Source organism: Sapajus apella, unplaced genomic scaffold, assembly GCF_009761245.1.
Source record: "Sapajus apella isolate SASKATOON/1434 unplaced genomic scaffold, GSC_monkey_1.0 scaffold124, whole genome shotgun sequence".
NCBI classification, from domain to species: domain Eukaryota; kingdom Metazoa; phylum Chordata; class Mammalia; order Primates; family Cebidae; genus Sapajus; species Sapajus apella.
Genome location: NW_022437064.1, coordinates 4654490 through 4681979, shown reverse-complemented (window position 1 = coordinate 4681979; position 27490 = coordinate 4654490). Strand labels below are relative to the sequence as shown.

Sequence of the window (27490 nt, the reverse complement as noted above, 5' to 3'; positions counted from 1 at the left end):
GAAACCAAGTTGGAAAACACTCTTCAGGATATTATCCAGGAGAACTTCCCCAACCTAGCAAGGCAGGCCAGCATTCAAATTCAGGAAATACAGAGAACATCAAAAAGATACTCCTCAGGAAGAACAACCCAAGACACATAATCATCAGACTCACCAAGGTCGAAATGAAGGAAAAAATGCTAAGGGCAGCCAGAGAGCAATGTCAGGTTACCCACAAAGAGGAGCCCATCAGACTCACAATGGATCTCTCAGCAGAAACCCTACAAGCCAGAAGAGAGTGAGGGCCAATATTCGACATTCTTAAAGAAAAGAATTTTCAACCCAGAATTTTATATCCAGCCAACCTAAGGTTCATAAGTGAAGTAGAAATAAAATCCTTTACAGTCAAGCAAATGCTGAGAGATTTTGTCACCACCAGGTCTGCTCTACAAGAGCTCCTGAAGGAAGCACTAAAAATGGAAACAAACAACTGGTACCAGCCACTGCAAAAACATACCAAATTGTAAAGACCATTGACACTATGAAGAAACTGCATCAACTAATGGGCAAAATAACCAGCTAGCATCATAACAGGAGGATCATATTTACACATAACAATATTAACCTTAAATGTAAATACGCTAAATGCCTGAATTAAAAGACACAGACTACCAAACTGGGTAAAGAGTCAAGACCCATTTGTGTGCTGTATTCAGGAGATCTATCTCACATGAAAAGACACACATAGGCTTAAAATAAAAGGTGGGAGGAAGATTTACCAAGCAAATGGAAAGCAAAAAAAGCAGGAATTACAATCCTAGTCTCTGATAAATCAGACTTTAAACCAACAAAGATCAAAGAGACAAAGAAGGGTGTTACGTAATGGTAAAGGGATCACTAGAACAAGAAGAGCTAACTATCCTAAATATATATGCACCCAATGCAGGAGCACCCAAATTCATAAAGCAAGTTCTTGGAGACCTACAAAGAGACAGACTCTCACACAATAATAGTGGGAGACTTTAACTTTAATAATAGTGGGAGATTTCAACATATGCACCCAATTCAGGAGCACCCAGATTCATAAAGCAAGTTCTTAGAGACCTACAAAGAGACTTAGACTCCCACACAATAATAGTGGGAGACTTTAACACCCCACTGTCAACTGTTTTGTTGATTAGCCAGATCAACAAAACAGAAAATGGAGAATATCCAGGACTTGAACTCAGCTCTGGGCCAAGTGGACCTAATACACATCTACAGAACCCTCTACCCCAAATCAAAAGAATATACATTTTTCTCAGTACCACATTGCACCTATTCTAAAACTGACCACACAATTGGAAGTAAAACACTGCTCAGCAAACACAAAAGAATGGAAATAATAACAAACAGTCTGTCAGACCACAGTGCAATCAAATTAGAACTCAGGATTAAGAAACTCACTCAAATCCGCACAACTACATGGAAACTGAACAACCTGATCCTGAATAACTACTGGATAAATAACGAAATTAAGTCATAAATAAGTTATTTGAAACCAATGAGAACAAAGAGACAATGTACCAGAATCTCTGGGACACATTTAAAGCAGTGTGTAGAGGGAAATTTATAGCACTAAATGCCCAACAGAGAAAGCAGGAAATATCTAAAATCAACACTCTAACATCACAATTAAAAGAACTAGAGAAGCAAGAGCAAACAAATTCAAAAGCCAGCAGAAGACAAGAAATAACTAAGATCAGAGCAGAACTGGAGATAGAGACACACAAAACCCTTCAAAAAAAAAAAAAAAAATCAATGAATCCAGGAGCTGGTTTTTTGAAAACATCAACAAAATAGATAGACTGCTAGCCAGACTAATAAAGAAGAAAAGGGAGAAGAATTAAATAGATGCAATATAAAATGATAAAGGGGATATAACCACTGATTCCATAGAAATACAAACTACCATGAGAGAATACTATGAACATCTCTATGCAAATAAAACAAAATCTAGAAGAAATGGATAAATTCCTGGACATATATACCCTACCAAGACTAAACCAGAAAGAAGTTGAATCCCTGAATAGACCAATAACAAGTTCTGAAATTGAGGCAGCAATTAATAGACTAACAACAACAACAAAAAAATTCCAGGACCAGACGGTTTCACAGCCAAATTGTACCAGAGGTACAAAGAGGAGCTGGTACCATTTCTTCTGAAACCATTCCAAACAACAGAAGAAAAGGGAATGCTCCCTAACTCATTTTATCAGGCCAACATCATCCTAATACTAAAACCTGGCAGAGACACAACTGAAAAAGAAAATTTGAGGCCAATATCCCTGATGAACATTGATGCGAAAATCCTCAATAAAATACTGGCACACTGAATCCAACAGCACATCAGGAAGCTTATCCATCATGATCAAGTCAGCTTCATCCCTGGGATGCAAGGCTGTTTCAACATATGCAATTCATCACATAAACAGAACCAAAACCAAAAACCACACAATTATCTCAACAGATGCAGAGAAGGCCTTCAACAAAATTCAACAGCACTTTATGCTAAAAACTCTTAATAAACTAGGTATTGATGGACTATATCTTAAAATAATAACAGCTAATAATACTTATGACAAACCTTCAGCTAATATCATACTGAGTAGGCAAAAACTGGAAGCATTCCCTTTGAAATCTGGCACCAGACAAGGATGCCCTTTTTCACCACTCCTATTCAACATAGTATTGGAAGTTCTGGCCAGGGCAATCAGGCAAGAAAAAGAAGTAAAGGGTATTCAAACAGGTAAAGAAGTCAAATAGTCTCTATTTGCAGATGACATGATTGTATATTTAGCAGGCCCTATAGTCGCAGCCCAAAATCTCCTTAAGCTAATAAGCAACTTGAGCAGTCTCAGGATACAAAATCAATGTGCAAAAATCACAAGCATTCCTATACACCAATAACGGACAAACATGGAGCCAAGTCATGAGTGAATTCACATTCACAATTGCTACAAAGAGAATAAAATACCTAGGAATACAGCTAACAAGGGATGTGAAGGCCCTTTTCAAGGAGAACTACAAACCACTGCTCAAGGAAATAAGAGAGGACACAAACACATGGAAAAACATTCCATGCTCATGGTTAGGAAGAATCAATATCATGAAAATTGAGATACTGCCCAAAGTAATGCACAAATTCAATGCTATCCTCATCAAGACATCATTGACTTTTTTCACAGAATTGTAAAAAAAAAAGTAAAAAAACCTTAAATTTCGTATGGAACCAAAAAAGAGCCTGCATAGCCAAGACAATTCTAAGCAAAAAAATAAACAAAGCTGGAGGCATCATGTTTTCTGACTTCAAACTATACTACAAGGCTACAGTAATCAAAATAGCATGTAATCAAAACAGATATATAGACCAGTGGAACAGAACAGAAGCCTCAGAAAATGCCACAACTGTCTCATCTTTGACAAACCTTATAAAAACAGTGGAGAAAGGATTCCCTACTTAATTAATGGTGTTGGGAAAACTGGCTAGCCATATGCAGAAAGCTGAAACTGGATCCCTTCCCTACACCTTATACAAAAATTAGCTCAAGATGGATAAATATTTAAACCTAAAACCATAAAAACCCTAGAAATCCTAGGCAGTACCATTCAGGACATAGGAATGGGCAAAGACTTCATAAATAAAACATCAAAAGCAAAGGCAATAAAAGCCAAAATAGACAAATGGGATCTAATTAAACTAAAGAGCTTCTGCACAGCAAAATAAACTATCATTGGAGTGAACAGGCAACCTACAGAATGGGAGAAAATTCTGCAGTCTATTCAGAATCTACAAAGAACTTAAATTTACAGGAAAAAAACAACCCCATCAAAAAGTGGGCAAAGGATATGAACAGGCATTTCTAAAATGGAGACATTTATGCAGTCAACAAGCATATGAAGAAAAGCTCATCATCACTGGTCATTAGATAAATTCAAATCAAAACCACATTGAGATACTGTCTCACACCAGTTAGAATGGTGATCATTAAAAAGTCAGGAGAGAACATATGCTGGAGAGGATGATAAACAGGAATGGTTTTACACTGTTGGTGGGAGTGTAAATTAGTTCAACCATTGTGGAAGATGTGGCGATTTCTCAAGAATCTAGAACTAGAAATACCATTTGACCCAGCAATCCCATTACTGGGTATATACCCAAAGAATTATAAATTGTTCTATTATAGAAACATGCACACATATGTTTATTGCAGCACTGTTCACAATATCAAAGACTTGGAACCAACTCAAATGCCCAACAATTATAGACTGGATAAAGAAAATGTGGCACATATACACCATGGAATACTATGCAGCCATAAAAAAGGATGAGTTCATGTTCTTTGCAGGGACATGGATGAAGCTGGAAACCATCATTTTCAGCAAACCAACACAAGAACAGAAAACCAAACACCACATGTTCTCACTCATAAGTGGGAATTGAACAATGAAAACACATGGACACAAGGAGGGGAACATCACACATCGTGGACTGTCGTTGGGGAGGGGGGCTAACGGTGGGATAGCATTAGGAGAAATATCCAATGTAGATGACGGGGTGATGGATGCAGCCAACCTCCATGGCACATGTATACCTATGTAACAAACCTGTATATTCTGCTCTTGTACCCCAGAGCTTAAGTACAATTAAAAAAAAAAAATCTGATCTTGTGAACCCTTGGCACCTTAGGAAACCCTTGATCTTTATCATAGAATATGATACCACCAAAAACAATGTTGTATAAAACATTCACTGACACTGAAAAATCCTGACTTTAAAAAAGCAGACCACAGCACAATATGAACAGGATTATACAATTTAAAACAAATTTTAAAAGCAATGGAAAGACACACTGTAGTATTTTACAAGTATATACCTTTAGACGGTGAAAATACAAATTATTTCTTCTTTTGTTTTCTTCATTGAGATTTTTCTTTATTTTTTGAGGCAGAGTCTTGCTTTGTTGATTAGGCTGCTGAGATGGTTAATACTTTGTGTCAACTTGATTGGACTGAAGGATGCAAAGTATTGATCCTGGGTGTGTCTGTGAGGGTGTTGCCAAACTAGATTAACATTTGAGTCAGTGGGCTGGGAAAGGCAGACCCACCCTCAGTCTGGGTGGCACCATCTGATCAGCGGCCAGCACAGCTAGAATATAAAGCAGGCAGAAGACTGAAAAGACGAGACTGGCCTAGCCTCCCAGCCTACATCTTTCTCCCATGCTGGATGCTTCCTGCCTTGAACATCAGACTCCAAGTTCTTCAGTTTTGGGACTTGGACTGGCTTCCTTGCTCCTCACCTTGCAGATGGCCTATTGTGGGACCTTGTGATCGTGTGAGTTAACACTAAATAAACTCCCACATATATATATATATATATATATATACACACACACACATATATATACATATATATACACATATATATGTATATATATATACACACACATATATATGTATATATATATACACACACATATATATATATGCGCACACACACACACACACACATATATATATATATATATCCTATTTGTTCTGTTCCTTTAGAGAACCCTAATGCAGCTGGTATCCAACTCCTGGGCTCAAGTGATCCTCTCACCTCAGCCTACCCAAGTACTGGGATTACAGGTTTGAGCCACAGTGCCTGACAGAGATTTTTGTTTTGTAATCAGAATAAAACACATTAAACAAACATATACTTAACGCCTATTAATGTCACTTGTATTTTCCTTCCAAGACTTGAAAATTTCAGCTTAGTAGCTTTAGCAAAGGTATCACTGAAAAATATCAATACAAGGTATTAGTTTTATACAGCTCTAAATGAGGCCTACTTGTAGACTGTCCTTGCCTCTTAAAGTGAGGTCTGCAGATCACAGCAACTGTATCACCTGGGAGCATGCTAGAACCATGGATTCTTCAGCCTCACTCACGACCTACTGAATCAGGACCTTCATTAAGACCCAGATGATTTGTGTGCACAATAAAATTTGAGAAACCATGGGGGCACCTTAGAACGACCTGAGAGTTTTTAAAAACAGTGTGGAAGAAAGCCTATGTTTTTTGTCTTGTCTTTTTCTTTTTTTTTCTTTTTTTTTTTTTTTTTTTTGGAAACAGGGTCTAGTTTTGTCACTCAGGCTGGAGTGCAGTGGTGCAATCTTGGCTCACTGCAAACTCTGCCTCCCAGATTCAAGTGATTCTCCTACCTCAACCTCCCTAGTAGCTGGGACTACAGGCTTGTGTCACCACACCCAGCTAATTTTTTGTTTCTATTTTTAATAGAGATGGGGTTTCACCATGTTGGGCAGGCTGGTCTCGAACTCTTGACCTCAAGTGATCCGCCCTCCTTGGCTTCCTAAAGTGCTGGGATTACAGGTGTGAGCCACCATGCCTGGCCGTTTTTTGTCTTTGCTAATGCTTTCAGGTGATTCTGATGTGCACCTAGGGCTGCGAAACTGCTGCTCTAATGCAGGGGCCTGGCTTGAATCTAAAAAAGAACAAGATTGTCACCCCAATCCCTACTTACTTTGATACAATGTCCTCCCACTGCAACATGTAGTGACTTCCCTGCCAGCCCCCAGGTCCTAGAATTTCACAGGAATGGAAGAACTGGAGAAAACAGCCGTTGTTTTAGTTTGTTCAGGCTGCTATAACAAAATACCATACAGTGGGAAATTTATAAACAGTAACATTTGCTCACAGTTCTGAAGTCTGGGAAGTCTAAGATCAGGGTGCCAGCAAAACGAGTCCAGTGAGAGCTCTTTTCCGGGTTGCAGACTGCCTCCTTCTCGCTGTGTCCTCAAATGGTGGAAGAGAACAAACGAACTCCCAGCTCCCGGAGGCCTCTTTTATAAGAGCATTAACTCCGTTAATGAGGGCTCTGCAGTCATGATCTGATCACCTCCTAAAGGCCCACCTGTTAATACTATCCCGGTGGGGATTAGGTTTCAACCCCAACAGCACGGTGTTTGTACCTACATTGTCCAATTTTACAAAACATTCTACTCTTCACGTCACCTTCTGATATGGTTTGGCTGTGTCCCCATCCAAATCTCACTTTGAATTGTAATAATACCCATATGTTAAGGGCAGGGCCAGGTGGAGATAACTGAATCTGGGGGTGGTTTCTCCCATACTGTTCACCTGGTAGTGAGTAAGTCTTATGAGAGCTGACGGTTTTATAAATGGGAGTTTCCCTGCACGAGCTCTCCTGCCTGCTGCTATCTAAGATGTGACTTTGCTCCTCATTCACCTCTGCCATGATTGTGTGGTCTCCCCAGCCATGTGGAACTGTGGGCCTATTAAACCTCTTTCCTTTATAAATTACCCAGTCTTCCATATGTCTTCATTAGCAGCATGAGAACAGACTAATACACCTTCATTTCAGATGAGGTAGTTACTAATCACCTCAATTACCAACTGCTGACATTCAGCAAGCTTTGGAGTGCCTGGTGTATGCCACGGACTGGGCCACAATTCCAAGATTCTCTATGCTGGACCTCCTTTACTGCTTATGTGCGCTTTCCTCCACTCTTTTGTCTGGAGACTCTGGGCCCTCCCCAAGCTCCCCAGCAGCATGGCTTTATTATGGCCTCCATCCACACCCCCTGGAGGTCCAGATCACACCTCTCTTCCATCTTGAGACCATCTTCCATGAACCCCTGTGTTCTTCCCGTATCTCAACCAGCACCACTTTGAGGGATGTCAGTTTAGGTTTGGATGAAGTGGAAATTTTCCACGTGTGGGGTTTTCCCCTCCATTAATTGACACTTCTTCAGGAACTTATACAGCGTGCTTATAACACAGTGCCTGGAACACAGTAAACATCTAGTCAGTAAATGTGACCTGTTATTTCAAGGGATCGATGATATATTCACCCTAGTACCCAGCCTGCAGCAGGGAGTCAGTGAACTAGTGGGCTGATTCAGCTGCAAAGTAACAAGACTAAAGACAGCACAAGTGTGGAAATACAGCGATTTTCTTTATAAAACTTGAATCACTCTAACAAGTTGAATTTAATTTACTTCAAATAAATACAGAATGCTGACCATGACGTAATCATAATAAAGCATTATTTATGTTTAAAATGTTCCACAAATATCAATTGTTTTTTTCTTTTTATGTATTTTTTTTTTTGAGTCAGGATCTTGCTCTGTTGCTCAGGCTGGACTGCAGTGGTGCAGTCATGGCTCACTGCAGCATCCAGCTCCTAGGCCCAAACAATCCTCCCACCTCAGCCTCCCACAGAGCTGGAATTATAGGCTTGTGTCACCATGCCCACAAATTAATTTTTTTTTTTTTGTAGGGACAGGGTCTCACTACGTTGCCCAGGCTGGTCTCAAACTCCTGGGCTCAAGCCATCCTCAGGGTGAGTCTATAAAGTGAAAGCAAGTTTATTAAGAAAACAAAGGAATAAAAGAATGGCTATTCCATCCACAGAGTAGCCCTGAGGGCTGCTAGTTGCGCATTTTTACGGTTATTTCTTGATGATGTGTTAGATGAGGGGTGGACTATTCATGTCTGCCCTTTTAAGACCATGTAGGGTAACTTCCTGATGTTGCCATGGCATTTGTAAACAGTCATGGCGCTGGTGCGAGTGTAGCAGTGAGGATGACCACAGGTCACTCTCATCACCTTCTTGGTTTTGGTGGATTTTGGCTGGCTTTCTTTACTGCAATCTGTTTTATCAGCGAGGCCTTCCTTTATGACCTGAATCTTGTGCCAACCTTCTATCTCATCCTGTGCCATCTTAGAATTTAGCCCAGTACATTTCAGCCTCATTTTACCCAGCTCCTATTCATGATAGAGTTGTTCTGGTTCAAACGCTTCTGACAAGACCAAAGCAAAATCCAAGTGATCCACAGTGGTGGTGTGTATGCACGCATGTGTGTATTTAAATCTAAGCACAGTGTGAAGTAGCACACTGTTGGTTTTAGAGGAAATATAAAGATGATCTGGCCTGGTGCAGTGGCTCACACCTGTAATCCCACCACTTTGGGAGGCTGAGATGGGCAGATCGAGAGGTCAGGAGTTCCAGATCGGCCTGGCCAATATGGTGAAACCCTATTTCTACTAAAAATACAACAATTAGCCGGGCGTGGTGGCGGGCGCCTGTAATCCCAGCTACTCAGGAGGCTGAGACAGGAGAATCGCTTGAACCTGGGAGGTGGAGGTTGCAGTGAGCCGAGATGGTGCCACTGCCTGAGGGACAGAGTGAGACTCCGTCTCAAAAAAAAAAAAAAAAAAAAAGATGTCCTATTCCTTGTTTCTGGAGAGTGGCTTATTTTGAAGAGGAATTGAAATGCAAACCAGGGTCCTGGGGCCTTTTGTCACCAACACCTCTCAAGTTGCAATGGAGGGTGGTGTTCCCTGGGAGGAGGGTCAGAGCCTTGTCTTCCCAGCCCCACGGAGGACACCTTCAGGACAGTGCCTCCACCTGGAAGAGGGGCAGCTTTATACAGTCACCATCTTCATCTAGAAATCACATGTGAAAACTGGTGGGAGGGCAGGGCCCAGCTCCATCCTGCACACACTCCTCTGAAACGTGCAGAAAACTCCCAGCAGCAAGATCCCAAGCAGCATAGATGGTGACGGGAGCAAAACATCCTGTTCTCTAGCTTTCCAAAACAAGCTTTGCCATTTTCAGCTGCGTGTAAAGGAAATAAAACACCTACCCGTCCTAAGCAGGCAACATGTGTACCTTCAAGTTTCTCCAAAGCGCCAGCATCTCTGAACACTGTCTTTTCATCCTTGAGCTAATTATTCCAACTCCAGTCAGGAGTGGTTTTACCCGGTCGACACTAGAGGGCAGGCCGTTAAAACGTTCCCGTTCAAAAAAGTTGCTCTGCAAGTGCAAGAGCCGACACGGTCCGCTCGGTATCTGAAAGGTGGCTTCACCCACGGAGAATGTGAGTGTGCGTTCGGAGAGGGGCAAAAGCGTGGGAAGCCTGCCACTGCCTTCCTTTTGGGGCATATTTACAGCAAAAGCCCGTAGACTCGCCTGCTCCTCCCTTAGATTTATTTTACTTGGGACTTTCTAGAAGTGGAGGAATAAATCACAATGGCCAGTGCGGGCGGGTCCCCAGGGGTTTAGCCCCCGCTAATGGATAGCAGGAAGGGACTAAATCAGCCTCCTCTCATTAGTGGCAAGTTTACAAGAGAGCCACTCAGCACAAACACTCCAAAGCAAGCTGTACTTAATCCTTCAAGAAGTCCTAAGAACTGTCATTTTATTAAGTTAGAGACAGGGTCTTGCTGTGCCATCCAGGACGGAGTGCAGCGGTGCGATCAGAACTCACTGCAGCGTGAAACTCTCTTGCTCCAGCCTCCAAGTAGCTTGGAGTACAGGTGCAGAACGCCAGGTCCAGCTAATTTAAAAAAAAAGTTCTTTTTTAGAGATGGGGTCTTGCTATGTTGCCCAGGCTAATTCTGAACTCCTGGCCTTAAGCAATTCTCCTGCTTTGGCCTCCCAAAGTGCTGGGATTACAGGTGTAAGCCACTTTGTCTGGCCTAAAACTGTAATTATATAAACTGTCTGTGGCAAACCCCTCCAAACAAAAAGGCACGGGTGAGCCCAAGGATGGCTTTGCTCCCCGTTGAGTTTGGCTTCTCTGCCCTGCTCTCTGCCCCCACTCGCCCCCCCATCCCCTAGCTCTGACTGCCTTGTCTGTTACCCATGTGTATATTTTCTATCGATTTTATTGTGTCATCATGATAAAGCCAATGTTAATGTATTTTTCAGGCAAATGCTGCATTTTTCTCCTCACTCCGGAAACAGGCAGCACCTAGAAGCAGCTCCATGGCCTCCCTGGAGACGGCGCTGGCCATGAAACCCTGCTGGCCAGTGTTTATGGAGGGCTTCCCAGTTCTTCGTTGGAGGTCTAAACAAGATTTCCCTAGAGAAGGAGGGCTTCGCGGAATAAATGACAAAAAGAGCTGGGGTGGCCTGCCAGGTCACTGGGCTCCAGCTCCTCATCGTTCAGCCCACAGGCTTCCCAGGGCGCCTGTCCAAGCCAGCCCGAAACAGATGAAACTGCAAAATCACTCCATTCCTGCCCACACAAACACAGGGAAATGAATTCTCACTTTGCATAATAAGAAAAAGCCAAGAGACACTTTAAGAATCCCCTTGAGGAAAGGACAACTGGGACCTGTGGCAGGAAGAGGGCTGAAAGAAAAGTCCAGGATTATTATTCCCTGGGAGAAGGAAGAGGAAGGACAAAGGAAATGTACTTCAAGTACTTCATGATGCCAAATTCTCATTAATTCCTGAGTTCATGTTTAAAAACTGTATATTTTTAAATTATACAAGCAATGATGTTAGTGGTAACCAGTCCAATAACGGAAATAGAGAAATTTAATAAGCTTCCTCTAAAGTCGAATTCTACACACTGAAGAAACTTCCTACAAGTTTCTGCGTTTTATAGACAAAGCATCCTTTTACTTCTGAGCTGTCATTTTTGTTTTCTTTTTTGGCTTACAGTTTGCAACAAGCAATGAGGGCCAATGTAGACAATAAGAAAACTCAAGAGGGGCCGGGCGTGGTGGCTCACACCTGTAATCCCAGCACTGTGGGAGGCCGAGGCAGGCAGAGATCACGAGGTCAAGAGATCAAGACCATCCTGACCAACATGGTGAAAACCCGTCTCTACTAAAAATATAAAAATTAGCTGGGGGTGGTGGTGTGCGCCTCTGGTCCCAGCTATTCGGGAGGCGGAGGCAGGAGAATTGCTTGAACCTGGGAGGTGGAGGTTGCAGTGAGCCGAGATCATGCCACTGCACTCCAGCCTGGCGCCTGGTGACAGAGGGAGACTCTGTCTCCAAAAAAAAAAAAAAAAAAAGAAAAGAAAACTCAAGAAGCAGGGGATTGGCCATCTCCAATTACCACTGATAAATTTCCTTAATATCTAAATAACATTGTTGTTCAAATATCCGGGAAATGAGGCAAAATGTTTCTTGAGCAAGTCTGACACTATGTTGTCAGGATCTAAGTGTGTTATACGAACCTTAAAATTTGTTTTCATTTGATCTTTGAAAAAAGTCTTTAATCAGTTCTAACAACAGAAGTCTTCTGCAGTGATAATTCACAATGAAAGACATTTAAGCTGACATTTCCCAAATGGGTTTTTAAGATTCCGGCTCCAAGAGACTGTGAGAAATTATTTTCTTATAAAAAAGGTTGTGAATATCATCAACATTTATCTAAGCCCATAAGTCATAAATCCCAGCAGGCATTAAATTTTCAAGGGAGCTTTTAAATCATACATACCCTAGGTCTCCCACTCCAGAACTGCTAGGGGTAAGGTCTGGGGAATCTGGATTTCACATGGTCCCTGAGTGACCGTAACCAGCAGATGACGACCTTATGGGCAGGGATTTCCTACATATGGGGCTCTGGCATCTGTGTCTTGTCAGTCAGCATTTGAAAGTACAAAGAAATGCCCTTCCCAATTACAAAATCTTACCTCTCCATTTCCCCTCCTAGAAAACTGGATTCCAAGAGCAATGCTTCTCAAAGGGTAGTTCCCAAGCAGCATCACCTATGATCTTATCAGGATACAAATTCTCCGTCCCCACCCCAGACCTACCAAGTTAGAAATTATGGGCATGGAGCAAACACACTCATGTGTTTAACAAGTCCTCCCAGGGATTCCAACACCTGCTAAAGCCTAAGAACCACTGGATTCAAAAATTTCACAATTTCAAGAAAGAAGTAACGAAGACAGACACAACTCCACGTAAGGTAGAACCAAGTTTATTAATGACAGCCTTTATTACAACCACTCTCAAGTGTAAAAAATAAAGGGTGATTAATTAATATTTAAAACTCGCTCAGACTTGCTGTTTGGCCTTTCAGTGGATATGCCAAAGAGCAGGGATCTTGCCTGATTCTGAATCAACTGACCAGATGGAGTTCACTGGAGAATGAGGCAGTCAACAAAAAGACAAACAATGCCGACTGGAGGGCTCATGTCTACTCCGTGCTGGAAGGACATTACAAAATGGCAACTGTGGTGGGGACAGAGATGAAACAAGACAATCTTACAGTCAGAGTAAGACGTGAACACCTTTACCTATACAGAGACAAAAACACACACATGCAGAGCCATACACACACCCAAACTGTGAACACAAGCTTTGAAAAGAATTTCCTCTCTGTTCTTTCTCTGAGCAGACTGACACATTCATCAGCCACCACAATGCACCATGGGGCTGAAATAGAAAACCTTGCTTAATTTTCACTAAGTATGCTAGCTGGCTGCCCGGGATGTGCTGGCAAATCTGTCTGCACCGTAAAATGTGCCTGTGGTTTTCCCAGCATTCCACAGACTGATACCTGCTCCCCAGGAGGGCAGCATCCGGTGGACACCAACTGGATTAAAATCTAGACGGCAAGACTCGTCCCTCCCACCTCAAGTGCGGGCAGGGGCGGCAGCACCAGGAAGTGGTTTCCCACTTTGTGTTACAGAGTACTTGCCCCAGTTCAACGCATTCCCCTCCAAAGTATTTGTGCTTTGATACCATCCTGATGGTTAGTCTGCCTAAGAGAACTGAAGGAGCTATGGCCATGCACTATTTTCTTTTTTTAATAAAAGCAAACTAAAACTGGAAGAAGAAAAAGAAACCATTTAGAAGCTTTTTGATCATGTCAATGTTGTTTCAAAATTGGGTTTAATTCCATTCACAGAGAAAGAAGGGGAGGGTGCAAAAGAGGCCACTCAGATCGACTGTGGAAGAGAGTGACAGCCCATGGAAGCATGTGCGATGGCACAGCTGGTCTCTCCCCAGCCAGGCTGGGAGGACATGCCTCAGCCTCCCAAGACTGTGAAACTAGGAAATAAGTGCTGACCAAATAACATACTTAAATGTTTGCAGAAAAGCTGGCAGGAAAGGGAGACAATGGAGTCAGATTCACAGGTCATGCAGGTTAAGATTTTATCAAAATGAATGCTTGAGCTGAGTAAGAAAACATCAAAATTTCAGTGGAACCGTATCATAGCGTTCACCTTTGGGAGACGAAAAACAACAAACAAACAAAACAAAATGACCCAGAATATTCCAGAGTTTCCAAAAATCCAACTGCTAATTTTGGCAGGGTGAGAAGAAGGGGGTATTTAACTAATTCCTCTTCATTAACCTCGTTTTCTCCTTGAATTTCACTGATAAACAAAGCTCAGGCCTACTTAGAAAAAAGGTCAGTCCTGCTAAAATACAGCATCATGAAGTCTTCCGATGTTCTCGCTCGGTGCACATGAAATACATAATTTCTCTTATAAGGAGACTTTCCAGGATAGGCCAAGTGTGCTTGCCCAAGTGACTTGTTGAATACCATCACAAAACGTGAACCCAAGGACGAGTTGTTTTCTTTTTCAGATGAGAGTTGCAAGTGTTTCCTAAAACATACATGGAGGGATGCTGACAGACCAGTGCCCTCCCAGGCGAGGGGCCGACTCTTTGAGGAGATGCACTCCTATGGGCCATGGAACAGAAGGTGGTCCGTCCAAGGTGGGGCGAAGAGCAAAGCTGCCTCTCCCAGCCCTCCAATTACGGAAGGAGAGGACAAGACTGTATTTTCCACAAATTCAAGTACATCTGGGTCCCCCGCCCTCCCTTCTTCTCTTTTTTGGTAAGCATCCAACCATCCATCAATTCATGGCTACAGTAGAGATTCATGGCGCAACGACTTTCATACTGGTTATTTATTTTTTAAAATTCTGTCAGTGAGCAGCATTTCCCAGTTTTACACCCCCCTAATGGCAGCTCCATTAGGCGAGACTGCAGGCTGCACTCTGATTAGGTCCATGCAGCTTGGACATCAGTTCGGCACGCGGGAGGGTCCCGAAGGTGGGTCTGTCCAGTGTCTTGCAGCAGCGGTTGCCGGGGCTCTACCAGCTCGCCCTGACAGCTTCAATATCGCTAACCAAATTCTGGGCCAGGCATATCCCAAAAATCTGAGAAAGGGAGAAAATGTGAGTCAAACAGTGGCTCTTAACTTCGTTAGGCTCTTCCCTGGCCACTATGTCCCATTTTTTTAAATCGTTGATCTTTGAAATTTAAGATGTAATTCGTATGCGGTAAAAAGCATCCTTGTAATGTGTATACTTCAGTGGCTTTTAGTATATTCACAAAGCTATGCAACTATCACCACTATCTAATCACAGAACATTTCATTACCCCAACAAAAAATCCTGTACCTGTGAGCAGTCATTCACATCCCACGATCCCTACAGAACTGGCAAACACTTTCTGCCTCTGTGGATTGCCTCTTCCAGACTCTTCATATCAAGTGAATCACATAATATGTGGCTTCTGTGACTGTTTTTTTCATGCAACAAAATATTTCCAGGGTTCATTCACATGTACTATTAATGTATTCATTTTGATGGCTGAATGGTATTCCACTGCATGGACATGCCACATTTTCTTTATCTACTCCTCAGTTGATGGGTATTTGCATTGCTCTCATATTTTGGCAATTATGAATAATTCTGCTATGAACATGAGCACACAAGTTTTTGGGTAAACATGTTCTCAATTCACTCCTAGGAGTAGAATTGCTGGCTCATATGGTAGCTCTGTATTTGACTTTTGAGAAACAGCTACATTGTTTTCCAAAGAGGCTGCAATGTCTCATATCCATCAGCAATGTGAGGGTTCCATTTTCTCCACATCCTTGCCAATACTTGTCATTGTCTGTCTTTTTTATTCTAACCACTTTAATGAGTATGAGGTATGTGGCTTTGAATTGCATTTCCTTAATGAATAATGACGTTGGTATCTTTTCATTGTGTGTGTGTGTGTGTGTGTGTGTATTTTTTAAATAATTTAAGAGACGGGGTCTTGCTCTGTTGCCCAGGCTGGAGTGCAGTGGTGTGATCAGAGCTCAATGCAGCCTCAAAGGCCTGGTTTCAAGAAATCCTCCTGCCTCTGCTTCCCAAGCAGCTGGGATTACAGGGACAAGGCACCATACCTGGCTGCCCGTTTTTAACTTGTCTTTTTATTGTTACATTTTAAAAGTTCTTATATTTTCTAGATACTGGAAGTTATCTTTTCACTTTCTTGATGGTAGCATTTTCAGCACAGAAGGTTTACATTTTGAAGTCCAATGTATATACATTTGTTTGGTTGCTTATGCTTTTCATGTCACATCTGAGAAGACACTGCTTAATCCAAAGTCACAAAGATTTATGCCTGTGTTTCCTTCTGGTGTTCGACAGTGTTAGCTCTTATATTTAGGTCTCTGCTTAATTTTGAGTTAATTTTTACATATGGTGTCAGTTAGGAGTCTTATAAATTCATGATTTTGCATATCCAGTTTTCCCACTACCATTTGTTGAAATGGCTGCTCTTTCCCTATTGAATGGTTTTTGTTCCCTTGTCAAAAATCAACTGACCATAGATGTACAAGCTTATTTCTTCTTTTTTATTTTTTATTTTTGATACAGGATCTCACTCTGTCACCCAGGCTGGAGTGCAGTGGCGTGATCTTGGCTCACTGCAATCTCCCAGGCTCAGGCAATCCTCCCACCTCAGTCCTCCAAGTAGCTGGGACCACAGGCATGCGCCACCATGCCTGGCTAATTTTTGTATGTTTTATAGAGACAAAGTTTTGTCATGTTGCCCAGGCTGTTCTCAAACTCCTGAGCTTAAGTGATCCACCTGACTCAGCCTCTCAAAGTCCTGGAATTACAGGCATGAGTCACTACACCTGACCTTATTTCTTCTATTTTTTCTTTTTTTTTTTTTTGGAGACAGGGTCTTGCTCTGTCATCCAGGTTAGAGTGCAGTTTCACAATCATGACTCACTGCAGCCTCAACCTTCTAGGCTCAAGCAATCCTCCCACCTTGGCCTGCTGAGGAGCTAGGACCATTGGCATGCGCCATCACGTTTGGCTAATTTTTTTTATTTTTACCTTTTGTAGAGAAAAGGTCTTGCTATGTTGATCAGGCTAGTCTTGAACTCCTGGGCTCAAGCCATACTGCTGCCTTGACCTCTCAAAGTGCTGGGATTATATCCATAAGCTACCACACCTGGCCTGGTTTTATTTCTTGATTTTCAATTTATTCCACTGATCTATATGGCTAACCGTACTCAAGTACACACTATATTGATTACTATATAGCTTTGTACTAAGTTTTGAACTGGGTAATATGAATTCTCCAACTTTTACTTTTGCAAATTTGTTTAGGCTACTATGGGTCCCCTGCTTTTCCATATGAATTTTAGGATCAGCTTGTTCATTTTTGCTAAAAAGGTGGTTACAATTTTGATAGGGATTATACTGAATCTGTAGACCACTTTGAGGAGTGTTGTTATCTTAAAAACATGAAGTTTCATAATTGTGAACACATGGTATCTTTATATTTACTTGGGTCTTCTTTAATTTCTTTCAACTATGTGCTCTAGGGAAAGTATCACACCAACAACAAGAAGAATCCAGCGCTTGAGACTGGCAGGAAGAAAAGTGCTCCCTTCCCTCACTAGCACTTTGGCAAGGTGATTCAGGGAGAGAAAGGGTTATGACATCTCTGTGAAACTCCCCAAAACCTTAACCTCACCACTGAGATCTACTTCTAACTATGCATGTTTGACTCAGTTGCCACAATGCAGTATTATTGAGCCCAAGTAAATGACAGAATGCCAGCAGGCAACCACTGATCTAATCAATGTCTCCATCTTAGAAAAGTTTTCCTCAAATATTTCACGATAGTAGCATCTAAACTCAGAGCTTTAATAAAACACAAACCAAATCATTTAGGTCCATTCCCTAGCTCTCCAATGTGTCTTAAAAACAGGAAGGTTTTTGTTTTCCTTTTTTTTAGATAGATAGGGTCTCGCTTTGTTGCCAAGCTAGAGTGCAGTGGCATGGTCTTGGCTCACTGCAACCTCCGCCGCCCGAGTTCAAGTGATTCTCCTGTCTCAGCCTCCCGAGTAGCTGGGACTACAGTCGTGTGCCACCAGGCCCGGCTCATTTTTGTATTTTTAGTAGAGACAGGGTTTGGGCATGTTGGCCAGGATGGTCTCAATCTCTTGACCTTGTGATCTGCCCGCCTTGGCCACCCAAAGGGCTGGGATTACAGGTGTGAGCCACCGTGCCTGGCCCCTGACGGGAAGGTTTTTAAGCAAAGCTTCGATCCTGGCAAGGGCTCTCCCTGTGATATCCATAAAGGACCCTTATCTTACCTGCAGCAATGCAATGCCTATGAAAATACCAGCCACGATGGTTAAATTGTCCTGCAACCACTTCTCAAACTGGGGCACACAGCCTTTCGTGTAGATTACAATCTGCTGGTCAACTTCCTTCACAAGGGAAGAGGAGAGCACACTGTCACAGATAGAGCACCAGGGACATGCCAAAGCTCCTCCAACACCCTTTGTGCTAAGCAACAAGATGAGATTCCACTTACTGGTTTTTGCCTGGCATCATAGCCACACTGAGTGTTGATGACATCTTCCTGAAGAGGAAAGGAAAGAGAAAAGTGAAATTTACTCATTAAACAGAAAGCCCACCTAGAAATGAGCAGAAGACCTCTGTTACGCATTGCTAATAAAACGTGTCTCTGAGCACAAAGACTGTAGCACCATGTTAAACACTTTATACACGGGACCTCATGTCATTATTCTGACAATCTTCAGAGGTAGGTATTAAAATATGCCCTCTTTTACAAAGAAGGAAAATTAAGGCTTGGGGAATATCAGAAAAGACAGCAAGTCTATCACACAGGAGCCTCAAGATTCAAAGTACTGCCAACCCCAAGAAGCTCATGGGATATAGGGAACTGGAGACACAGATAAAAAACATAACCTAACTCTTCATGTGTGCTCTTTTGGATGGACTGCTACTTTTTAATCTATATACTTCTGTGTTAAATGGTTTTTCGATGAGCTTTTAATAATTAAAAAACAAAACAGTGCCCCATCACATATCACACGGACAACCTGACGTCTCACAGGGTCTAATCAGAAGCATGGGTTCCACTTTTTTAGGTTAGTTGATTTTCCTCCTCTGTGGGGTATGGGGCAGACTTTACTAGCTTGGAGCGCAAGGCATGAGATAGCTCTACCCAGATGATGTGTAGGTGAAAGAGGAAGCATTCATGCCTCTGAGAATCAGGAATTCTCCTGAGGGAGTGTTCACGTAGGACAGGAACTGGCGACAGGAGACGTGCTGTGCGGCACCGGCTGGCCAGTGCGAGGCCAGCAGGATGAACCCCTTGGGCTCTAAGCGGGCATTCTGCTGCCATGCGGCCCTCCTCAGAGGGGAGAGGGAAACAAGCTGGTGGGAAAGGGCAGCCGGCGGGGCAGCACAGTCCTTAGTGACTCTGTCTCCTCCTCAGACCAAGAGAAATAGCCAAGGTGGTCCCCGGCGGGGGGGTGGCCTGCAAGAAGTTCTGCTTTTCCACTTCTTTTCCAAGACCACAGCTCTTTTTAAGAGCCTGACGGCCTCCACCATAGGAAGGAGCATCCCCACTGAGCTCGTCAGCACCCACTCGGCTCTGCTTCTGGGGAAAAGGGCGAGCCTTGAGGAGTACATTTGGGGACTGCAGGGTCAGAGAATGGTTGAGGAGACCGAGAAGAGCTCTGTGGTTAGGAGCACACACAGATGTGCAGAGTAACCCCTCATGTTTGTCATGCTAACACTAGAAAGTTCCTTTTTTTTTTTTTTTTTTTTTTTTTTTTTTGTTTGTCTTTTTGAGACTAAGCCTTGCTCTGTTGCCCAGGCTGGAGTCCAATGGCACAATCTCAGCTCACCACAACCTCTACCTCCTGGATTCAAGCGATTCTCCTGTCTTAGCCTCCCAAGTAGCTGGGACTATAGGCATGCGCCACCACCCCGAGCTAATTTTTGTATTTTTAGTCGAGACAGGGTTTCACCATGTTGGCCAGGATGGTTTCAATCTCTTGACCTTGTGATCCAACTGCCTCGGCCTCCCAAAGTGCTGGGATTACAGGCATGGGCCACTGCACTCAGGCCTGAGTGCAGTGGTGCAATCTTGTCTCATTGCAACCTCCACCTCCCGGGTTCAAGCAATTCCCCTGCCTCAGCCTCCCGAGTAGCTGGGACTACAGGCACATGCCACTACACTCAGCTAAGTTTTTTTAAATTTTAGTAGAGACAGGGTTTCACCATGTTGGCCAGGATGGTCTCGATCTACTGACCTCGTGATCCACCCGCCTCAGCCTCCCAAAGTGCTGGGATTACAGGCATGAGCCACCATGTCTGGCCTTTTTCTTTTTTTTTTTAAAGAACTGTGGTCTCACCATCACCCAGGATGGAGTGCAGTGGCATGACCATGGTTCACTGCAGCCTCCAACTCCTGGGCTCAAGTGATTCTCCCATCTCAGCCTCCAGGATAGCTGGGACCACAGGTGTGTGCCACCACACATGGCTAATTTTTTAAGTTTTTTGTAGAGATAGGGTCTCACTCTGTTGCTCAGCCAGGTCTTTAACTCCTGGGCTCAAGGGATCCTCCTACCTCAGCCCCCAAAGTGCTGGGATTACAGGTGTGAACTACTATTCCTGGCTTAAGAATTGCATTTTAAGTCATTCTATGTAACCGGCACAAGATTTGATCCAAAACATAATCAAACCTGTGGCAAAAGAGAGTAATTTATAAATGGATTTTATATTTTATTCTTTTTTTAAAATAAAATGCAAACTGCGATTCCTGTCATTATGACTCCCAAGAGTCTGGCCGCTGCGGTCTTTCTCCACAGCCGTCCAGCCCTGTCTTGTCTGGGACTCTCCTTCTACTCCTAATATTTCCCCTAGAACTGAGCCCAAAAGAAAAGGGTTACTAACCCCAAACCAATGCAGACAGTTCTTATAGGAGCCTGCCCTTCTCATAAAGAAAGACTAAGGGATACAGGTGGCTGCCTAGGTCTCATACTCCACTCCATCACCTGCAGGCAGTGGACGCCTGGGAAAGTCACTTACACCTCGTGTGCCTTGATTTCTTCCCCTGAAAAGGGAGGGTAATGGTGGCATCTGCCGGTAGGAATGTTTCCAACTTAAAGGCTTAGAATAGGAAAGAGCACGCACTGCTAAATTAATACCAGCAACTATTACTCCTACTAGGAAGATTTGAGCACTGTACCCCCTACAGAAGCTACAATTAGGAGTAACCAGGTGAGAAGAGGTTTCAACAAAAAAATCACTCTGCCCATCCCATGCATACTCTCAGCTTGATGTCCAGAGTAGGCCAATAGTTCATTGGCATTCACTTACTGCAGGGTCTTTAGTGCAGCAGGAGAATGGAACGCCACATCGCTCTCGACTTGCATTGGAATCTGTGCAATTGAAGTAAATATTTAGGTTCCAATCATCAGCTCCAAAAGCCCCACAGCACTGCCACTAGAGCAAACAGGAAAGAATTAGAACATCCCAACCAACTTGGAGGCAAGCAGGTGCCTACACTCACACCCGCCGAACAACACCCAGCTTCTGCCAGTTCTGACCTTTTCTGTCCCAGACTTTATTTTTAAGTCAAACTGAACCTAAATGGCCCATATAAAAGCTTCCAAAGTAATTAAGGCTGAAGGTTTGTAGGGATGTGTTGGCACATGATTTAAACGACTGATGAGATCCGTGGTGTTAGGTGGAGGAAGGGCAGAGCAGCTGCACAGCAGGGCTCAGTTAGAACAAGATCTGTTTGGCTTGGGCATGTCATTCTAGAAGGAGAAACGAACATTCTAGAAGGGTAAATAAGACACCAACAACAGTGGTAGTGACCGAAGGAGGCAATGGGGTTATGGGTGGGCTACTATATGCTTACTTTTTTAAAGTTTGGATATCTACATTCTAATGGTTCGTTAAATGTCTGATTTGTTTTATGGTGGTAAAACTGAAATGCAATAATCTGCACATTTTAAAGCATACAATTTGACAAATTTTGACATCTGTGTATATCACAAAACCATCACCACAATCAAGAAATATATAGTTAATATATCCATTACCGCCAGAAATTTTAGAGCTTTACTTTTCACATTTGTTTCTACTCTGAATTTGTTTAAAAACAAGAGCATGTGTTTTACATTTTCAACTTAAAAATGTCAGTCTTCCAATTAAAATATAATAAAACAATTGTTTACATTCAGCGGTTCTTAAATGCCGCCTGAGTCAAAGGCTGCTACACAGCCCTGTCCTCACTCCCCTGGGATGTACTTTCTCTACTTTTCCGAGTTAAAGAAGTATCAAGCCTCAACCATTTGGAGACTTTCTGGGCCAATAGCAACTTCTAAACATTAAATTCCATGATGCAAAAATAAAATCACATGAAATCACAGTGTGCACACAGCATTCCAAGGCAACATGGTCCTTCCAAGGCTTGGGGTGTGCATTTCGAGGTGTGTCCACAAAGCTCCATCAAAGTGGCATCAAGCCAGTCAGGAATAATGCCTGGGAAGGGATTATTAGGGAGCCTGAACCCACTAGGACCGAATAAAACAGTGAAGTGGGCTGAGGACATGAATCAGGGCTTAATTTCCCACTTAAGGTACAACTTACTCCAGGACGGATGTTGCTGCCACCGATCAAAACCACATAACGCAGCTCAGTCCTGAGTGCCTAAGGAAGGGGGTGGCCTCCCTTGTGACAAGTGTTGACATGGCTGCTGCCTCCCTTCATCAGAGGTAGAAAACTGTGCAACCCCAAGCAGGCTACTGGTTCACTGGGCTTCTGCTTGCTCTCTGGTCCTGACATACACATGAATGCCACAGACACCACTATCCAAATCTGCTCAGCCTACCTGACTTTTCAGTGCAGGCACATAAACACCTGCAAATCCTTAAGCCTAATATCAAAATATGTATGCCTCATCAGAGTGTCATAATATCCCTGCGTGTTAGACAGTAGCTAGTATTACTTCCATTTTACCACTGGGAAAATAGGTCAAGGTCCCGTGAGCCCAGGGTCCCTTATCAGATTTTGGCACTAGACCTGTGTCTTTTGGTCTCTTGCATTCTGAGTGAAACGAGACATCTGTCACTTTGCTGGCACTGAAGACACCATTTCTCAGGCATGCTCAGGGACCAGAGGGAGTGGCCCGGGCTCCACTGCGCAGATTCTTCACTTGTTAGAAGCCACTGTGCCGTAGGAATTTCTAAGCTTATGCTTTTAACTGCATGTGCAATAATATTTGGATAAGCACATTTTAGGAACTTTGTGGCAAATTATTCTGTTAATAAGTAGATTATTATAAGCTGTGAAATACCAAAGATTACCAAAAAAGGGGCAAAGCATAAGAAAGATCCGTATTTAATAACCAAAGAAAACTTTAAACCTGGAGCAAAACAATGTTCCTGAAATACAAATAGGAAGGGACATGCATGATTAGAACCTTTTGCTCAAGCATCTTCTTCTTTGTTCCTCTAACTTAACGGAAGTTGAAACAAGTGAAAATGGGACATTTCCATTTAGAATAGAAATCCTATAAGTCATACAGCAAGTCGGAAAATAATAAACAGAAACCCACGCAGCACAGTCAGGTAGTTTCCAGCCGGCAGACGGAAACCAGGAAGGATATTCAGTGGGGTCATCGTTCAGAGAACTTTAACTTGAAAACAAACCAACCAGTTCAAACTTACATATTCCTGGGTGAAGTCTATGAGGTTCTGCAAGTCAATGTCATCCCGATATGCTCTGATGTTGTTGTTTATAAAGAAATACAGCTGGTCTTTGATCCAGTCTTTGAAAACAAATGCTAGAACTCCAGCAGTGAGCTCCAGGAAGAAAATAATTCCCAGGAACACAGAAAACTAAGACAAAAGACACATACACAGAGAACAGTTATAAGGGCTATTTTGATCATATGTAGCCAAGTGGTTCCTCTCTAAACAGGTCTGTCATTACATTGGATTGTTACACATCTCCAAAGCAGATAATCTTCAGTTTCTGCAGATTCATTAATAGAATATTACACTCCAAGAAAGGACTTTTAAAAATTAATAATCATTTCATAATCACATTTTAGGGTCTCTGGTGTTCCATTTGGTAATTAACCAACAAAGCCCATAAGCAAACATGGATAATAAGAATTTCTCATTAGACCCACATTAAGGCCTAATGAATTTCTCATGATTAATGTACTGCCAGATGCTTGAGCAATGACCTGCCCCTGTCTCTAGTAAGCATCTGTAACTTGAAAGATAGATCATTCCAATATTTTAAGATCACCTGTCATTTGTTACTGTGGCCTTGATTCTCTCATGCAATATATTCCTTTTATGGATTCAGACACTACTTTAATACTCCTTTGCACCTGCTATACAGGGGAAAGTAACAGATGTGTTCACCTTAGACGAAGGGGTCAAAGAGGAAGTAGTGGGGTGGGCAGTGACTATGACATGAAAATAGTTTCCCATCATAAAAACAAAACAGAACCCCAGAGTTGACGGCTTTCTTGGGAATGGTAGCTGTGCTTACCTTCCTGTAGGAAGCACAGGCCCCAGCAACGTTTTAAGTGACATCAAAATGCAGCCGAAGGGAAACTTCTGCTTAAGGTAGACAACAAGGGGTTGAAAAGAAGGGCTCAAAGCCATGAGGCCATGTGGTAACTGCCCGTAACTCTGGAGAAATTTCCCTTCCATCTAGAAAACTCAGCAGAGTCTCAGCTTAGTCATATCGACCTTCTGCTCACACCCACTGTTTTTTCCACCTCCTACCATCCTGTATTCTCAACCTTCTCAAACTTTGTTGTTAAAATAGATTATGAGAAATGAGCTGTGAAGGACCAGAGGGTACACTGTGGGTAAACTTCTGGTAACAACAGCAGAGAGGGTGACATGGGGCCACAACTGAAGGCCGCGTGCAGAACAGTGAGCATCTGAGGAGGCAGAGGGTGCTCAGGTCTGCAGTTCTGTCTTCAGCAGGCAGACAAGGAGCCACCAGCCAAGAGAAAAATATATTGGGAGGGATGCAAAGGAAACAACAGTTACTCATTAAAAGAAAAAAGCCAAAAAAAAAAAAAAACATTTATTCATTCAGCAAACATCTACTGAATGATCCACAATGGGTCAGGCCCCGAGGTAGGTGGGCTTTGCAGAAGCAAGGATGAGTAACACCATACCCCTTGCCTTCAAAGGTGTCCCTCAGTCTTATGTGATCAGGGGGAGGCTAGGAGCAGGGAGTGGAAAGGATCATTACACATTAGATGTCCACAGATCTGACAAGTGTTTGTCTAGGGTGCCAAGTACTGCTTTGTGAGGGTGGGCATGGGAGGAGGGGTGGAAGGTGGAAATAAGTGCCTGGCAAAGTTTTTGGACTCCCAGGTTTAGGCCCCAATTCTAGAACCTCCAGCTCAGCCCTTCAGGTCTCCCTAGAGTTCCTGCTTATATACCTTTCATGAATTCACTGGAAATGGAATTTAAATAGTTCTTTCGGCCTCCCAAACTGCTGGGATTATAGGCATGAGCCACCATGCCCAGCCAAAATTTAAACAAGTTTTTAATGATCATCAGCGATGCCAATAATTTCAATTTAAACTTCTGCTCAGTGCTTACCCTACAGTGTAAATAACTGCCTGGCCTGTATTAGGCACCACCTTTAGCACGTCAATATGAATTACGAATTATTGTACTACCGAAATGACAAAATTAGAGCTAGCATGCAGGAGCACATGTAGGAAACACCAAGTCAGGGAAAGATTTTAATTCGATTTTTGTTCTCACCTCCACAAAGGTTAAGTGCATTTTCCAGTTCCCCTGGTAATTTTTCTCCTCATGTTACATAATGTACATACCAAAAATTGAGTCCAAATTCAATTCACATAAAATATTTGGTAGATAGCTACATGCCCCAGGCCCTGCTGAACTAATTTCCCCTATTTCCAAAGGTGCAGAGACTGGCTCACAGGCATCATCCTAGGGCCTAAGCCAACCAGGAAGCTCCATCTGCTTTTCGCAGCATCCCAGTTCTTGGATTTTTCCCTCAGCAACTCTCCCTGCGGCGGCACATCTTTAGGCTATTTGGAGTCCTGTGGACATTTAATTACTACTTATCTCAGATCTCCTGCTCGAAGGTTACTCCTGGCCAGTTTTTATTGTTTGTATTAAATGGAGAGAGAAGCCATTTAAGACATTTTCCAAGTCTTAAAAAGCCCAGAAACAACACAGTTCTCTTCATTTCCAACATGAGACTTTATAAATACGGTGCTGATTTAGACAAGTGTGTATTTTTCTGCCTATTCAGTTAACACTGGAATCTTCAACTATAAGAAATAATAAATTATAGTAAAGGGTCAACCACTATAAATGAAACTATAGTCAAGTAAGTCACAATTAAGGGGACTGGACAGGTGCAGTGACTCACACCTGTGATCCCAGCACTTTGGGAGGCCGAGGCAGGCGCATCACCTGAGGTCAGGAGTTCAAGACCAGCCTGGCCAACATGGGGAAATGCTATCTCTACTAAAAATACAAAAATTAGCCAGGCATGGTGGTGGGTGCTTGTAATACCAGTTACTTGGGAGGCTGAGGCAGGAGAATTGCTTGAATCCAGGAGGCAGAGGTTGCAGTGAGCTGAGATGGCGCCACTGTACTCCAGCCTGGACAACAAGAGTGGAACTCCATCTCAAAAAAAAAAAAAAAAAAAGAGGATCCCACATTCTGGGGCATAGAGGCCGAAACTGATAAAACAGTGGCAACAGCTGAGCATGACTAGGACCCAATCAGGCTACAGGAAAGCTGGCAAGGTGAGCTGAGCACTGAGATGCCTCATGCCAAGAAGACGGGCAGGTTGGAAGGTGGCAATCAGGGACAGGGCTCTCCTGGGGGCTCCCCAGGTCTCTTGACTAGGTGAAGAATGAAGCATTTGGTTGTATGTGGGGTGGGGGGAAAGGGGGGATCTGGCAGATAAGGCAGATGGAGTCTTAGGAAACTAGCTACAGCCACTTTGGTCCCATGCATCCAGAAGAGAGAACCAGCTGCTTGCGCACTTATCTGTAAGACCAAGTACCCCTCGGTTTTCCTTGTTAGAATGAGTCATGCTAACTTTCAGGTTAAACAGCCTCCAAAACCTTCTCTGAGCCAGAGCTGCTCAGATTTGAAATGGGCTGCCCTGGGTGGGGCACAGCGAGTCCCCTCTTCTCAGGGATGTTTAAGAAAAGATGCCAGAGGATGATGTGGCAGAAATGCTGGGGAAGAGAATCACACATTACATGACTATTGGGCTAGTTCTTGGAGTTTTTGTAAACAAAAATGTCCCTGGATGATGATGTGTCAATAAAGGCTGGGAATAATTCTGGTAACTGGTAATATTACACTACAACTGTTGTCTAGAAATCTCCGCCATCCTTCCTCACCACATGAAGGTGGGTGCTTTTGATCTTTTTCCCTGTTCTTAAAAAGGGGAATGGATGCTTCATATAGAGGGCTGTGATTCAGATGCTCACCAGAGCGCCAAGCTCCTTGCTGACAGGCACATTTGGCTACATTCACCAACCCTATTTGAGATACATAAATGGCACATGC

General features: G+C 43.0%; 1 protein-coding gene across 5 annotated transcripts in view; it reads right to left on the bottom strand.

Moving 5' to 3' along the window:
* Positions 1 to 12755: 12755 nt before the first annotated feature.
* TSPAN5 (tetraspanin 5) overlaps positions 12756 to 27490 on the bottom strand; it is a 185774-nt gene continuing 171039 nt past the window's right edge. For all 5 annotated transcript variants that reach the window (XM_032261565.1, XM_032261569.1, XM_032261568.1 and 2 more), the window contains 5 exons: positions 23609 to 23779; positions 21249 to 21374; positions 18427 to 18474; positions 18203 to 18319; positions 12756 to 14969 (listed from right to left, as the gene is read on the bottom strand). In XM_032261565.1, the coding sequence (XP_032117456.1) occupies positions 14904 to 14969; positions 18203 to 18319; positions 18427 to 18474; positions 21249 to 21374; positions 23609 to 23779 (528 nt within the window). In that variant the 3' untranslated portion in view covers positions 12756 to 14903. The remainder of the gene's footprint in view (positions 14970 to 18202; positions 18320 to 18426; positions 18475 to 21248; positions 21375 to 23608; positions 23780 to 27490) is intronic.